This window comes from Carcharhinus amblyrhynchos, chromosome 3, assembly GCF_965287045.1.
Source record: "Carcharhinus amblyrhynchos chromosome 3, sCarAmb.v2.hapA, whole genome shotgun sequence".
NCBI classification, from domain to species: Eukaryota; Metazoa; Chordata; class Chondrichthyes; order Carcharhiniformes; family Carcharhinidae; genus Carcharhinus; species Carcharhinus amblyrhynchos.
In genome coordinates this window covers 26,895,972-26,912,250 of record NC_137326.1, presented here as the reverse complement: position 1 = coordinate 26,912,250, position 16,279 = coordinate 26,895,972, and the positions used below count along the sequence as shown (strand labels likewise).

Here is a 16,279-nt window from a genome sequence, read left to right as displayed (position 1 = left end):
GCCAGGAACTGGCAAATGGAATACAATGTTGGCAAGTGTGAAGTTGTCCACTTTGGTAGGAATAATGGTAGGAAGGACTATTACTTACGTGGTGAAAAACTGCAGCATGCAACGGTGCAGAGGGACCTGGGGGTCCTTGTGCATGAGTCGCGAAAACCCAGCCTGCAGGTGCAGCAGGTGGTCAGGAAGGCGAATGGGATGCTGGCCTTCATAGCGAGGGGGATTGAATATAAAAGTAGGGAGGTCTTGCTGCAACTGTACAGGGCACTGGTGAGGCCGCAGCTGGAGTACTGTGTGCAGTTTTGGTCGCCGCACTTACGCAAGGATATTTTGGCCTTGGAGGGAGTGCAGAGGAGGTTTACTAGGCTGATACCGGAGTTGAGGGGGTTGAACTATGAGGAGAGGCTGAATAAACTAGGCTTGTACTCATTAGAGTTCAGAAGAATGAGGGGAGATCTCATTGAGACATATAAGATGATGAATGGGATGGATAGGATAGAGGTGGAGAGGCTCTTCCTGCTCAGAAAGGACAGTAGGACTAGAGGGCACAGCCTCAAGATAAAGGGGGGGCGGTTTAGAATGGAGTTGAGGAGGAACTTCTTCACTTAAAGGGTGGTGAATCTCTGGAATTCTCTGCCCGTTGAAGTGGTGGAGGCTGCCTCGCTAAATATATTTAAGACGCGGGTTGACAGGTTTTTGATAGGCAAGGGGATTAAGGGTCATGGGGAGAGGGCGGGAAGGTGGAACTGAGACACAACAGATCAGCCATGATCTTACTGAATGGTGGGGCAGGCTCAAAGGGCTAGATGGCCTACTCCTGCTCCTATTTCTTATGTTCTTATTTGGTCACTTGGATGCTAACATGGAGTTTTTTTTAAAGAGTCATAAGTTCACTTTTGAACTGGGCACAAGCCTGACTTCTTCCAAGAAATTACCTGACCAGCATGGTACTTGAGAGGAAAGTGTTGTTTGCTTGCTTTGAACTGCAATCACTTTAACTGATGGGCACAAAACTGGCAAAGACAGTAATTCCAGTTAAATACTGGAAAGCACATGACTGGGACAAGCTTTAAGATTTGGACTGTTGTTTTCGAGAATAAGCTGTGAAGGAAGGCTGGCCTAACTTGCTCTCTCCCTATTTTTCCTGAAATTCTGCATGTGGTTAGCAACCTATTGGCAGAGAATCATCATCTGAGTACAATTTGGCTGCATTTGGAAACCTGAAAAGGTGAGATGAGAAGGATTGATTCAACTCTATATTCTCCTCCACTTCAAAGCTCAATTGATGAGAACCCTCAAACATCTACTGAGTCCAGTGATCCACCTTCAAACAAGGGGGCTCAAGATCAATGGCATCAAAACCCTGCAAATTTTAATCTTTATTTTACAAAGCCTGTCCTTCAAATCCCACCTTTGCAGAGATCCCATCTGTTTGTCCTTTGTGTATTTGTGTGTGTGTGTGTGTGTGTGTGTGTGTGTGTGTGTGTGTGTGTGTGTGTGTGCGCGCGCACACACACTGGGGTATTTTTAAATAGGAATAGATAGTTATACTTCCAGAGTACAATTGTGTGTGTACAAATTCTTGCAACTTGTTTTAAAGAGTTTTGTTTTATAATAAATCAATCATTCTGAGTTCATTGAAAGAAACTTGGTTAAAATACCTTTTATTCTGGCCCAAAAGCAGCGAAGGTAAGTAATTGGCCATTTTGATGACTGAATTAAACTTTTAAACTAATTGTGCAACCTGCAGAGTAGTGAGACTAAATAAACTGTGTACCCGTCCCATTCCATGCTGACACTATAGTTAGGAAAGCCCCCACAATGCCTCTACTTTCTCAGAAAACTAAGGAAATTTGGCAGGTCAGCTACGACTCTTGCCAACTTATACAGATGCACCATAGAAAGCATTATTTTTGGTATGGCTCCTGCTCTGTCCAAGATCATAAGGAACTACAAACGGCATGAATGTAGCCCAATCCATCACGCAAACCAGCCTCCCAGCCATTGACTCTGTCTACATTTCCCGCTGCCTCAGCAAAGCAGCCAGCATAATTAGGGACCCCACGCATCCTCTCTTCCACCCTCTTCCGTTGGGAAAAAGATACAAAAGTCTAAGGTCACGTTCCAACTGACTCAAGAACAGCTCCTTCCATACTGCTGTCAGACTTTTGAATGGACTTACCTTGCATTAAGTTGATCTTTGTCTACATCCTAGCTATGACTGTAACACTAAGTTCTGCACTGTCTCGTTTCCTTCTCTATGAACAGTGTGGTTTGTCTGTATAGTGCACAAGGAACAATACTTTTCACTGTATATTAATACATGTGACAATAATAAATCAAATCAAACCAAACCTGTTGCAACAATATACGTTCGGTTGTGACTGAAGCATTACTTGAGATTTAGCTTCTATGGAACCATGTAGGGCTGTTACTGTAAAGCATGCTAATTAATTACCTGGCATTTCTTTTCCTTTCTTTTTCTTCCTCAGTTTCTTTTTGTACAGTGTTTAAACTTTCAGCATCAGCCAAATTATCAACAGCGATGGCCAAAAAGACATTCAGCAAGATGTCTAGAGAAGATCACTTAAGGAAATGGTAATAATATTGCACGTATCATCTGAAATCACAGAATCATAGAATCTTACAATGCAGGAGGCCATTTGGCCCATCAAGTCTGCGCCGGCCACAATCCCACCCAGGCCCTATCCCCATAATCCCATGCAATTATCCAAGCTAGTCCCCCTGACATTAAGGGGCAATTTAGCATGACCAATCCACCTAACCTGCACATCTTTGGACTATGGGAGGAAACTGGAGAACCCGGAGGAAACCCATGCAGGTATGGGGAGAATGTGCAAACTCCACACAGACAGTCACCCAAGCCAGGTATTGTACCTGGGTCCCTGGTGCTGTGCAGAAGCAGTGCTAACCACTGTGCCAGCGCATCACCCATGTTTTATTTCTAAGTTTAAGATATTCATCTTTTTGTAACCTAGTAAAAGTGGTTCATAGTTCAGTTTCAATTTTAAGAGGATTACATGCCATTTGACAATGCAAGTATTTTAAAAATTATCTGACACTACCCACAACATGAAATAAAATTTATTACACAATGCTAATAAGTGTGTGATTCCTGTAGCATCTTAAAGATAAGCAGCAGCAGCAAAATCTTGGCCTGAATTCTACAACCTCACTCGCAGTTGGGGTTCCCCGGTCCTGCTGCAGTAGATAGAGTTTTGGCTGAGTGTCAAGTTCTCCATTCTTGCTACCGGTATTGGTGGCCACAAACGAGGTTGGAGAATCCCAGCCTTTAGTTACAGTTTTATCTTGGAGTGTTGTTGCAATACAGAACCACTACGAATGAAAATTCATCACCAGGGACCTGAGGAAATAAATCCTGGCACTATGGTAAGTGGTGAATTGGGTTCTGGATTCAATCATGGATAGGGAAGGGATATGGACACCTTGGGCAGGGGAGGGCCCGAGGTTTCTTTGTGCAGTCAAAACAAGATTTTGGAAATATCTGACTGTCCTGAGTAAATCCTGAAGTTTATGAAGTTCACCGCAATTATTTAACGTTTCCTGGGGATTGTGCAGAACATTCATTTGTTGTTCAAACCATTTGGCAACCATCAGGAGCTGCTTATCACAAAAAGCCTGTCCAATAAACTGACTGCTTAGTGGCAATCCTTTTCCTGACAGTCCATTTCCTAGCTTACAAGAAAATTTAAAAAAAATAAAAATGTAAACCCTATCAGGGAGTTGTTTTGCTATGATCCTGCTTACTGTCAGTTTTTACTGGTGGCTCCAGCAATGGGCATGACTGCTGCAATTGGCAGTTAAAATGCCTTGAGATTTCAATGCATTATTGGACCAAGAAGTTAAATATTAATAAAAGGTCCCCACATGCCTGGGGAGGGTGGCTCTGCGGCTGCCGAAAATCTAGTAGTGAAAATGGTGGTGGGCAGGAACAAGACAAGCATTCAGTGGGAAGTCCCCAGCACCATTTTACCCAACTTCTTTCTCCATTCTGCTGAATACGCAAGATTAAAAAGCCTCTGTTGGCACAGAAATGTTAGGTGGAATCTTGTTGAGGGGTGAGGGCGGGTGATCTCACCTACTGGTTGGAATGCTCATGGGAAATCTGTGCTACCTATTTTCAGGAAGGCCTATTGAAACCACAAGCTAATCAGTGGCAAGGCCAGCAACAGGAACTTCTCCTGAAATCAAGAGTCCAGGGGCAGAGATCTAGTCTATTGACAGCTGCTGACCACTGGCTTGCCGAGAGATCCGATGCTTAACAGCGCCACTAGGGTGGCTGTGTCTGCTGCTAGACAGACAATTACTGGAGTACCAGGAACATGGAGTAACTTAGGCCATAGATAGGGATAACTCTCAGCTTCCTAATGTTCAGTCCCTCCATTAGGTACTGAGTGCATTTGATTAAGGAGCCTGCCAAAGTGTGGCAAGTTGGCCACATGGGTTTAGTTGTTGTGTATGTTCCATGGCAACAACTGGATTAATACTACTGGCAGTGGGATAAGGCCTTTAAGTGGTTATTAATTGGACACAGGCTTCAACCGGCAGAGGGGTAGGAAGGTCAACCACTGGCCTTTCCACCTGGAACTTAATTGCACCAGAATTGGGAGGGGGAGGGTTCTAACATGTCACCATCCTACGTAATTAAATACTCTTTCCGCCTCCAAGCTTGCCATCAGGGAAAGCAGAAGGTTCCAGCCTTTGACATGTTTGATTGGATTTTAATTAAAACTGGAGAAGGTGAAATAAAATTTGGTCATCGGTTTACTGTTGCCTTTCAGAAAAAATCAATGGGGATAAAATTAGAATGAATACAAAGGGAGAAAACCGACTTTATACAGACATTGGTTGACTTAAAAACGATCTGGAGGGAAAGATATTTATCTTTTATACTGAAAAAAGCTAATGTCATCTGTCATACTACTTGAGAAGGATACAGTTACCACATATGAACAGAATGATGAAATATATACAAACTATCATCCCTGAGGAGGATGGTCCACCATATGCCATAATTCCATCGTACATCACCATATTCCAATCTTCACCAGTTAAAATCTATTTGAATACATCCATAAACATTTTCTTAACTGAATATTGACAAAATTAATGCCAAATGTTCCCAACTGTTAATGAATTACAATCGCTTGTTGACAACAAATCAATATCAAAAATGTGACAAATTAATGATAATAACCGAAAGCTACTCTTCCTTCATTTCAAACTGAATTAGATTGTAGGAGTGCATGATGAACATTAGGTTGAGCATTTTATGGTGGTGCCAAGAAGTAAAGGAATATAGTTTTCAACCCACAGTCTGCTGACTTCCTGATCACAGGACTTTAAGATGGGTAGACACTGAATGGAACCCAAGCATTCCACTAGAAGTGTAGATATGTTAGTGCAAACAGGGCAGACTTGGCATCAGGCTATTTCAGAACTGCTATATCTGTGTGTACTAGACAAACCTATCTTTTTAGCTTTTTTATATTTTGAAGTAGCATTTTGTACATATTTTCCACATGGTGAAAGGCAAAGTGAATAAATGTTCAATCAACTCTACCCATAAATTTCAACTGTGCCGCTTAGCTAGGACCTGTGCTTAACTATCTCAATAGTATGTTCCAACGGAGACAGATTACATATTACACCACAATGAACAGCCACCAGGGACTACAACTGTAAACAAAGGAATGTCAGTAATATCTTTGGGAACGGTCCAAGAATGAAGTAGCCAAACGTTTTTGATGATTTCTCTTACTTAGCAAGTGTAATTAAAATGTGTTAATGGACTTCCCCGTGTACACAACTGAGTCCAGGGATATCAAAAATAAATCTGAAATTTTACTCCCATGTGGTGTGCATGCGCACAATTTATTGTTCTATTTTGTTACTATATACTGCCATTATACTAAAAAAACTAGACTTCCATGAAAATAATTTTCTGAAGTGTGACAGTGAAATGGTAATCCTGCATTACCAGGAACACAATTCAGAGCCGAGGCTGCAATACTGTAGCACAATCACTGATCTATGGTATTTATGAGTGAAACTCCCCACTGCTAAGGTAGTCTTTGACAGGAATGACCGACTAATACTTCTTCCAAATAATTTCAAATTTACATTTGTTTTTCCATTTCTGCCTATTTGAAAATCTAATTTCACAAATGAATACATTTTCCTAATTGGATTTCTGTAGTATCCATGTAAAATCATGAGGAAAATATTTTCCCTACGTGCTCTATGCAGTGAAACTCTAGACCTACTTATGAAGAAAGAAGATATATAGTTTTGTTACATGTAGTGCACAAAGGAACTTCATCGTTGGTTAATCAAGAATAATTACCTGGAATACAGTGAGAAGAGCTTGTGGAAAGTTATCAAAGGTACTCCGTTTTGTTTGTGTTTCATCAAAGTTAAACTTGCCACCAAAAAGTTGCATTCCCAGCAGCGAAAAGATAATAATAAATAGGAAAAGCAGAAGCAGCAGGGAAGCAATGGATCGCATTGAGTTCAGCAATGAGGCCACCAGGTTACTCAGCGATTGCCAGTGTCTAATAAAACACAATTCCATGATTAGAAGACTAGTTTTAAAACAATCTTATGACTGTAAGGTATGCAACTTCAGAATATGTGATTAATTTATTCATAAAATAGGTAAATATAGTCATAGAATCATAGAGCAGAAGGAGGCCATTTGGCCCAGCAGCATTGCACCACCAGCAATCCCATGTAGGCTCTATCCCTGTATTTACCCTGCTAATCCACCTAACACTAACGGGCAATTTAGCATGGACAATCCATCCAACCTGCCCATCTTTGGGCTGTCAGAGGAAATCCACGCAGATGTGGGGAAAACATGCAAACTCCACACAAAAAGTCACCCAAAGTTGGAATTGAATCCAGGTCCCTGGCGCTGTGAGGCAGCAGTGCTAACCACTGTGCCATCCCCATTATGTTATACAACTGCACAGTTCTGAATTATTCCATTTACTGATGATGGTCATTAGGGGAAAAAATGCATCTAAAATATTATATGTACAGATAGTTAAGTCACATATTAAGATTCTGATATGGGAAAGTAAGTACATGGATTGTTGTTTCTCCAGTTTTTCTATTTGCTAAATAATCTCACACTTCACTCTACCCTTTCTGGAAAGAGAAGGCAGTTCTAATCACAAGCTCCATCAAAACAACAAGCAATACTTTGTCATTACCACAAGCATACTATTGTGTAAAAAGCCATAGACTATTATTTTTACCCCCACCTCCACCTATCCCCACTCCACACAAATTCCAACTATAGCGGATAGTGTCACTGGAGTAAAAGATGAATCCATTCAGTAAGGAACCAGCAAAGTAACTACATATTACTAGATGCCACTATATATAAGTTTTTTAATTTTTTCGATATCATGGGAAGCTGAATACTTTTAACCCCTGATAATTAAAGGTTTATGTTACGGAGTGTCATTTTGAGTGCAGGGTGGTCTTATAAGTCTTTTCTCCTGCGTAATTGCTTTACTGGCATTTGTTGAGGGTTCTAAGCATTTGCAGGTTTGGAGGGCTTTTCAGTCTGCAAGAAATGGTTCTGCAAGACCTGTTTTACTCATGTTCCTGTTTTCATAGTTATTACTGTTCTGTTGAGTTACTGTTATTATTAAACATTGTTATTTATTGGTATAAAGAAGATCATTCTTTGTGGTCTCAAGTTACTGCAGTTTATTTGCCACTTACAGTTAAGTAGCAATTGTTTTACTGCAACCATTACCACTTTCTTTGCCTTTTGTACAACGTCATCTTCTCCTTACATCTCTCCCAACCCATCCTCTATTCCACATATTGCCTTTCATTCTTCCTTTCCCCCTCTTTTAACAACATCAAAACATTTTTTTCAGTTCTGAAATCATATTCAACTCAGAATATTGTTTCTCCATCCAAAGATGCTGCCAGCCTACTGAATTTTTCTAGCACTTGGTTTTTAATTATTAAAAATTAATATATCATTTTTCCAGTGAGGTATTAGATCCTTTTAAAAACAAAACTGTCCAACCATGGGCAGACAGCTAGCTCAAAGGATATGTTTTAAGCCATTCAAAAACCTTGAAAATTGATATTTCAATACTTGTGTTTTAAATGAAACATATTTAATGGATGATATATAACAAAAAAGTGTTTCTGATAGATGAGTAAATTACTGATAGTTTGCAGATAATGAACATGTCCAGATAAGAAGACTTATTTATGTGTGCTAAGAAATACTATTAGAGAAATCAGGTTACCTTGATATTTGAATATATCTATCGCTGCAATTGGAACATAGGAACAGGTATAGGCCATTCAGCCTGTCGAGCCTGCCCTGCTATTCAATACAACCATGCTGTTTGGACATTTTAATGCCTTTTACCCACACTTTCCCCATAACCCTTTACTTTATTATTAATTGGTATTCTATCAATCTCTACTTTAAACATACTCAATGACTGAGCTTTCGTGGCCCTCTGGGGTAGAGAATTCCAAAGATTCACAACTCTCTGTGCAAAGAAATTCCTCCTCATCTCAATCCAAAGTGCCTTCCACCTTATTTTAAAATTGTGCATCCTGATTCTGGAATCCCCAGCCAAGAGAAACAGCTTACCTGTGTCTACTTCATCTATTCCTTTACATATTTTGTAGGTTTCACCTCTTATTCTTTGAAACTCTAGAGAATATAGGGGCAGTTTGCCCAATCTCTCTTCATAAGACAGTCCCCGCCATCCCCAGAATAAGTCTGCTGAACCTTGGTTGCATTCCTTCCACAGCAATAATATCCTTTCTGATGTTAAGCAGTGTTTCAATATCAAATAAGTGAGACGAGAATTTGAAAAGAGTTTTGCATGCTTTTGTTGTGTTTCACCTAGTGAAAACTATCGCCTGGTTGCCCTCTTCTTTACTTACAGAAAGAATTGAGAGGTAGATCTTTAAAATAAAACTGTTCTGTCAGTGTTTTATAGATTTGGTATTTTGTACATTGTCCAAATATGGGCTGGGGAGAATGGCAAGTGGAAAATATTCAAAATGTATATTTCAACCTCTGTTCTAAGGTCTCATAAACAACAAGCAATACAGTCATTAATAATTGTACCCATGGGAAATCAAAGTAAAAAATTATAATGTGAAATAGAGCATAAAGTTTAACAAATAAGTAAAAGACATTGTATATTGTAAATCTTACCGTGTCACTTTGAATATTCTTAGAAGCCGAACACATCTAAATACCGAGATTCCCAAAGGAGACATAACTTCAAATTCAACCAGGATAGTTTCAATGATTCCTCCACAGACCACAAAGCAATCAAAGCGATTAAAGAGGGAAACAAAGTATGCTTGCAGACCCAGACTGTACATTTTCACCAACATCTCACATGTGAATAGAGCCAGCAGGACTTTATTTGCAATATCTATGAGACAATAGGAAGATAAAATAATATTTAACCATTATTGACATGGTGAAGTCCTCGCAGTTAATTGCTCTTCTGTCCAGTTTCTAATCATTGCTTTAATGTAATCTATTTCATGGAAACTAATACAGGATAAAGTGACTGGACCAATGAAATAATAAATAGTTTAACATGTAAAACATTGCCAGAAAATAATGTGCAAAGTGTCTCCAGAAACAATAACTGCAATTCTTTTTTTAAATCACTGCATGCAGAGCCTTCCACGTATGCTCACAAGTATAAAAATTGCACTATTAAGGATATTTCAAATGCTAGATAGTAGAATTGTTGGGAAATGCTGAGGATTGAAGACAGCAAAATAGTGTTGAATAGTGTTGAAACCCAAATGATGTCATCTTTGAGGATGGGCTAAGAGGCAGGAAAAATGGCAAGGGAAGGCAAAGGGAAAGAAAGCATCCCATCCTTTCTTTCATAATTTTATTTGCCAGTTGTGTAAAAGCTGGCAGGTCAATTGAATTTGTTAAGTAGACAATTATGAGGTGCTTCCCATTTTGGGCATTTTGCCGGCATTGAAGGTCCCGCCTTCGAATGGTTTCCAGGTCACAAAATAGAAAGTATCAGAGTTTGCTGAAAACCAGCATGTTTTTCTCTCCAAAAACACGATATGGTTTTCAGACCAGATTTTCTGGTACTTTGTGCATAGAAAATCTGGGAATGGGGTTAATGGCATCATGGTGGGGCAGGGCTTGATAGAACTGTAAATGTCTGCTCCACAGGGATTGAGGCACCATCCTTAAAGAATGCCCCAATCTACATTTAAAATAAGTTCCCCCAGATCCCTCCCAGGGACACAGAGGCTCATCTTCACAAACATTGTGGCAATGTCACACTGAAGGGGGAAAGAATTCAATGTGACCAGACGCTATGGCATAAAGCTGTTTAATGACATAAAACTAATTTAAATTCAAACAAATCAAGTAAGGCCACGATAACATGACTGGCAGGGGTAGGGAAGCTCTCAAGCCGAGATTTCGAAGCACAAATCCGTTTTGGCCCTCTCGCAAGACTTTGCAATCATAATGGGTTTTGCACCTGCGACATAGAGGGTGGCTACATTTTGCCCATTGTTAAAAATGGGAGCATGAAAAACCCTGAAAAGGAATCAAAAAGGACTAGACAAATAAGCAGAACTACATCAGATTAATTACATGCATGGCATCACACAGTGAATAAAACATAAGTGAGGCACAACTTATTAAGTGAGTGGTGTTGAGCTAGCTAGGAGGTGGGTTGAAATAGACCTGGTAGAAATAACGTAATAACACTTGACATGATCATTCTTTGAGAGTAGCAACTGATAAGCTGTAGGATTCCGAACAATGCTGCAACCTCAGTCATGTTTCAGACAGGTGTGATCATGCTGACACTAAGCAACGGTCTGGCAGAGTCACCAATCTACAATATTCGATCTGAGCATTCTGTATGCAATGGCAGAGCCACAAGTTTGAAGCCTGTTATGAGATAGGCAAAAATTCAGTCTTTATGGCCTTAACAAGAGACAACTGAGATGGAATCTCTTTGAAGTATATCATACTGAGTAGAACATAGAAGGAGTAAATCTAGAGCATTACATTAAGTCTATTACAACTACAGAACAATAGGTCATACGTAGAATTGGTCGAAAAAATTAGTGGCTATTATCAGGAACGAGCTCTTCACACACAATCTGGACTTGTGTTAATCACTTTATGTGCAGAAATCCTGCATTGGAGCAAAAAGGGGGAGTCAAGCAGGAACCATGGAAACACGTCATTGGGGATGGCTAACTAAGTGGTGTATATTAGGGCCACTGTCCTTAATTCCCAAGGAAGTGCCCAGTTAGAGAGCTGGCAGCTCAGCGATGCAATCATTTGCAGTGGCCATTGCTGAGGCTGCAGCTGAGGGGAAACTCAATGGCCAATGACCATTGAAGAAAGGTAAGTAGGGGTGGGGGATGCTGGAGCCAGGCATGTAAACTCCAAAAATAGTTGGGAGGGTGGAATTTATGAAGTACCAGCACCACATTGCCACAAGGTGGCCATTAGTTGTTGGGGGAACTCTACCATGGATCACGGATGGCCAGAAAGGGGGCCTGCCACCACCACTGGAATGTATTGGGAGGCCATCAGACCTCATTACTTGATAGTGGCTCATCCCATCCAACACAGGCAAAATGCATGTGGAGGTAAGAGGGTAAGTAGGCACTTAAGTGCTTTAGTTTGCTTCAAAGCAAGTAACCAATCTGCCAACGTTAACGGCACCTGCAAAATAGAAAGGTGGCAAGCAACCCTCCTACAACATTTTGTGATCCAGACAGTACATGTCTGGATCACACGGGTAACAAATACACTGTTCCGTAGAATCCCTACGGTGCAGATGAGACCATTTGGCCCATCAAGTCTGCACTGATTCTCTGACATAGAATCTTACCCAGGCCCTCTCCCCTGCCCTATCCCTGTAACCTGATGTGGATATGCCGGCATTGGACTGGGGTGAACACAGTAAAAAGTCTGACAACACCAGGTTTAAGTCCAAATCAGTTGGGCTTAAACCTGGTGTTGTCAGACTTTTTACTGTGTTTATCCCTGTAACCTCACATGTTTTCCATGGCTAATCCATCTAACCTACACATCTTGAGACATTAAGAGGCAATTTAGCATGGCCAATCCAGCTAACTTGCACATCTGTTCCAGGGCGACACAGTGGTTAACACTGCTGCCTCACATCGTCAGGGACCCAGCTTCAATTCCCAGCTTGGGTCATTGTGCGGAGTCTGCACGTTCTCCCCATATCTGCATGAATTGCCTCTGGGTGCTCCGGTTTCCTCCCATAGTCTGCAAGATGTGCTGGTTAGGTGCACTGGCAATGCTAAATTCTCCCTCAGTGTACCGAACAGGCGCCAGAGTGTGGCGACTCGGGGATTTTCACAGTAACTTCATTGCAGAGTTAATGTAAGCCTACTGTGACACTAATAAATAAATAAATAAATTTTAACTTAAACAAAATAAAATCTTTGGACTGTGGGAGCAGCACCCATAGGAAACACGTGCAGACACAGAAGGAAGATGCAAATTCCACACATATTGTCACCGAAGGCCAGAATTGAACCCGGGTCCCTGGAGCTGTGAAGCAGCACTGCTAACCACAGTGTCATCATGCCACTCTGTGTGTAAGCGCTGAGAATATCATCAGGCTCCACATGGATATCTGCAAGCAATAAAATAGGCCCCTCGCATTTGTTAAAATAACAGGCTTTCCCAAATGCTTTGTGTAATTGATTGCTCCCACATTGGCTATGTGCTTCTACAAAACACCGTGCACTTCACCTGAGCAGCCCTAATCTCCCATATACCCTTTCTGTCATGGGAAGGCCTATTCAATTTCTTCTACCCAAGAAATAAATATTCAGGGTTATTTCAGTTATAACAATGACCATTTCTTCTTTAGATGAAATGTTTCAGTTCCAGTTGGTGCTGCTTGTAACTATTATTATCCCCAAAAAGACAGAAAATGTTTTAAAAGAAAGAAATTTCACTATGACTAACGGAAATTAATCAGTGGATAAAATTTCACTTCCGAAGACTATAACATGTAAGCTAAAATCAACAAAAGATCAAATATTAATTAACAAGCAACTGGTACATTAAACTAAAGAAAGAGAAAGTTTTGCAGTAAATAACACAACCGAAATACCTTTAACAAAACACTTTCACTTTATGCAGCACTCCTGGCAGATACAAAACATTGAAGGTGTAGTTGCAAAATCATTCCCAGCTTCCAGCAGACATTTACCTCTTTCCGCCATGCCAAGCTGCAACTTTCAGTGTCTTTGGACAATCGGTCCACTGCATGCATATTATCCTGGATACTGTTACACCAGCAAGGCACACCTCAACAAATCTCTCACTTCACAACAGCCCTGGCAGGCCAGAATCCATAGATTCCCCCTTGAACAGTTTTATTGGCTCTGGTAAAATGGTTTTCTCCATAAAAAAAAACTTTATTTCTGCTCCCTATCACTTCTTACAGAGCAGACTTATCCCTGGGAGAGCTACTACATGTCTGCAGCAGTTGTTCTTTGTTCAGTGAAATACTGTGAAAGGTGCTAAAATCTGGTATCCAACACCTCAGTAGGTTTATTTTTAAGTTTCTCTGCCATTCCCAGATATCATATCGACACTTCTCTGAATTGAAGTGTTTATGAGGAATTCATCATCCCACTTTTCAGAAAATATTGTTTTACTTTAAGTTAAAGGGAACATTTTAAAACATTTTCATCTTATAAGGTTATGCATTCATGACATAACAAAGCTCTTAACCCATTATGTACTAAAATTGCCATAATTTCTTCAATTCTATGTACTTCTATTTCCACATGTGGTATTGAATCAAATGCCTTTTCAAAGTTAATATATACTACATGTATTGCAATCACTTCATCAGCTCTCTCCATTACTTCATTAAAGAAGTCAATCAGCTTGCTCAGACATGATGGGTGGAGTTTTCTCAAAAATTTATTAAAGGGACAATCTTATGAAAAAAAATTCTAAGTGCCGAACGAGCAGGAAAACAGAAAAGTTTCAGACTTCTTTTTTGGGGAAGTTGAAAATGCAATCTTATGACATTCCAGAAGTACAATTCTCTATAGTAGAGACGGCAGAGCTGAAGCCTGCCAGTGAAGCTGGCTGCAAACTGCTTGGGGTGTCATTGTGCAGGGTGCAAAGCTTATCTGGCCAGATATCTAGACTGGTAAAATTGCGAGAGGTGAGAAATTTGGCCACTTAAGTATCTGAAGAGCACATAATACTTTGGGCGCTCCTTCATGAAACTGATGGAGATCCCCCGACTGTTCTTCGATTGGTGGGCAAGACCCTCATCAGTCTGACTGTAACCAGCCTAATAATGCAGTACGCTTGGTTAGGATTAAAAAGTACAAAAATAACATTGTGTAGGTGAACTGATGCGCAAATAATGTTTGAATTTACAACTATGAATAAAGCAATTTGCAGCTGTGTGCAGATTAGAATTAATCAATGGACATTATTCAACCAACAGATAACAATGTAGTATTAAAACAATTTATTTAAATGTTTATTGCTTGCTAATATTTATGTGACAACAAAGTGGTACTCTTACCTTGAGTCAATGTTAGCCAATAGGGCTGGTTGTAGTGCTCTGATGAGATGGTTAATGTATTGAGAAAAACAAGAATAATAACCAGCCAGTAGAAAGTAACAGACTTTACACCAGCTCGACATTTTCTTCTCCAACAGCGGTTCCAACGACGCCAGCGTCGGCTGAAAAGTGAAGAAAAATTGATTACACCACAAACAAATTTCAGACTTTATACCCAGGCAGAATAAAAGAAAATTTGAAAGCAAGTCATTCAAAAATATTGATGGATACTTTTATTTGACCAAATTGCATTAGTTAATTATGCAGTCTTGCTTTATCAATTTAATGTAACTACCCTTAAATTACACACACACATTTTTATCTCTTCAATTCAACTATCTTCCAAGAATATGCACTTCATCTAAGATTCTAACCCCTCGTCATAATCATGAAAAGTTGCAAACTCTAAGCCATTCTGTGACACACTTAAATTGTACGTAATTATGAAGATCAAATAATCAAGCTAAATGTAACTCTGGAAGTCATCCATCATTCAAAAATTCATTAAGTATTAACTTTAAGCACTCAACTCATGATTTATTGATTAGAATGTTTTATGTTCTGTAAGAATAAGTTGGAAACTTATTACTGTATTAAATCCTGTGATTTTAAATATAAAAAAGTACAGTAAGAGTTTTTACAAATATATAAAGAGGAGGAGGCTGGCTAGAGTGAATGTTGGACCCTTAGAGGATGAGAGGGGGGATTTAGTGGTGGGAGATGAGGAAATGACTGAGGCCTTAGATAAGTTTTTTGCCTCGGTCTTCACGGAGGAGGACACGAATAGTTTGCCAGATATTAAAGATAGAAGGATGGTAGGAGTTGAGGGCCTGAATGCGATTACTGTCACTAGAGAGGTAGTGCTTGATCGACTAGCGGGACTGATGGTGGACAAGTCCCCAGGACTGGATGGAATGCATCCCAGGGTTCTGAAGGAAATGGCAGAGGTAATAGTGGATGCCTTAGTGATTATTTACCAAAGTTCACTGGATTCCGGGGAAGTGCCGGGAGATTGGAAAACGGCTAATTTTATGCCGCTGTTTAAAAAAGGTAGCAGGCAAAAGGCAGGGAATTATAGGCCGGTTAATTTAACAACTGTTGTTGGAAAAATGCTTGAATCCGTCATCAAAGAAGAAACTCTGAGGCACCTAGAGAAGAATTGTTTGATAGAGCAGGCGCAGCACGGATTTGTTAAGGGGAAGACGTGTTTGACGAATTTATTGGAATTTTATGAGGATGTGAGTAGTGCAGTAGACAGAGGGGAACCGGTGGATGTTGTGTTTCTCGATTTTCAAAAGACGTTTGATAAGGTCCCGCACAAAAGGTTGCTTCGGAAGGTTAGGGGGCATGGAGTTGGGGGTAAGGTGTTAGCGTGGATAGAGGATTGGTTGTCTAATAGGAGGCAGAGAGTTGGTATCAATGGGTGCTATTCTGATTGGCGGTTGGTGACTAGTGGAGTGCCGCAAGGATCGGTGCTGGGGCCTCAGCTATTTACCATTTATATAGATAATCTGGAGGAGGGGGCTAAGAGTAGGGTGACGAAATTTGCTGATGACACAAAGATGAGCGGAAAAGCAAATTGT

At 40.3% G+C, this 16,279-nt stretch overlaps 1 protein-coding gene across 1 annotated transcript in view; it reads right to left on the bottom strand.

Moving 5' to 3' along the window:
- Positions 1-16,279, bottom strand: part of LOC145337704 (voltage-dependent L-type calcium channel subunit alpha-1D-like) — a 651,603-nt gene that overhangs the window by 243,996 nt on the left and 391,328 nt on the right. The window contains exons 13-17 of the mRNA XM_080182539.1: positions 14,658-14,818; positions 9,257-9,482; positions 6,389-6,596; positions 4,980-5,100; positions 2,459-2,573 (exon numbers count right to left, since the gene is read on the bottom strand). Of these exons, the coding sequence (XP_080038665.1) occupies positions 2,459-2,573; positions 4,980-5,100; positions 6,389-6,596; positions 9,257-9,482; positions 14,658-14,818 (831 nt within the window). The remainder of the gene's footprint in view (positions 1-2,458; positions 2,574-4,979; positions 5,101-6,388; positions 6,597-9,256; positions 9,483-14,657; positions 14,819-16,279) is intronic.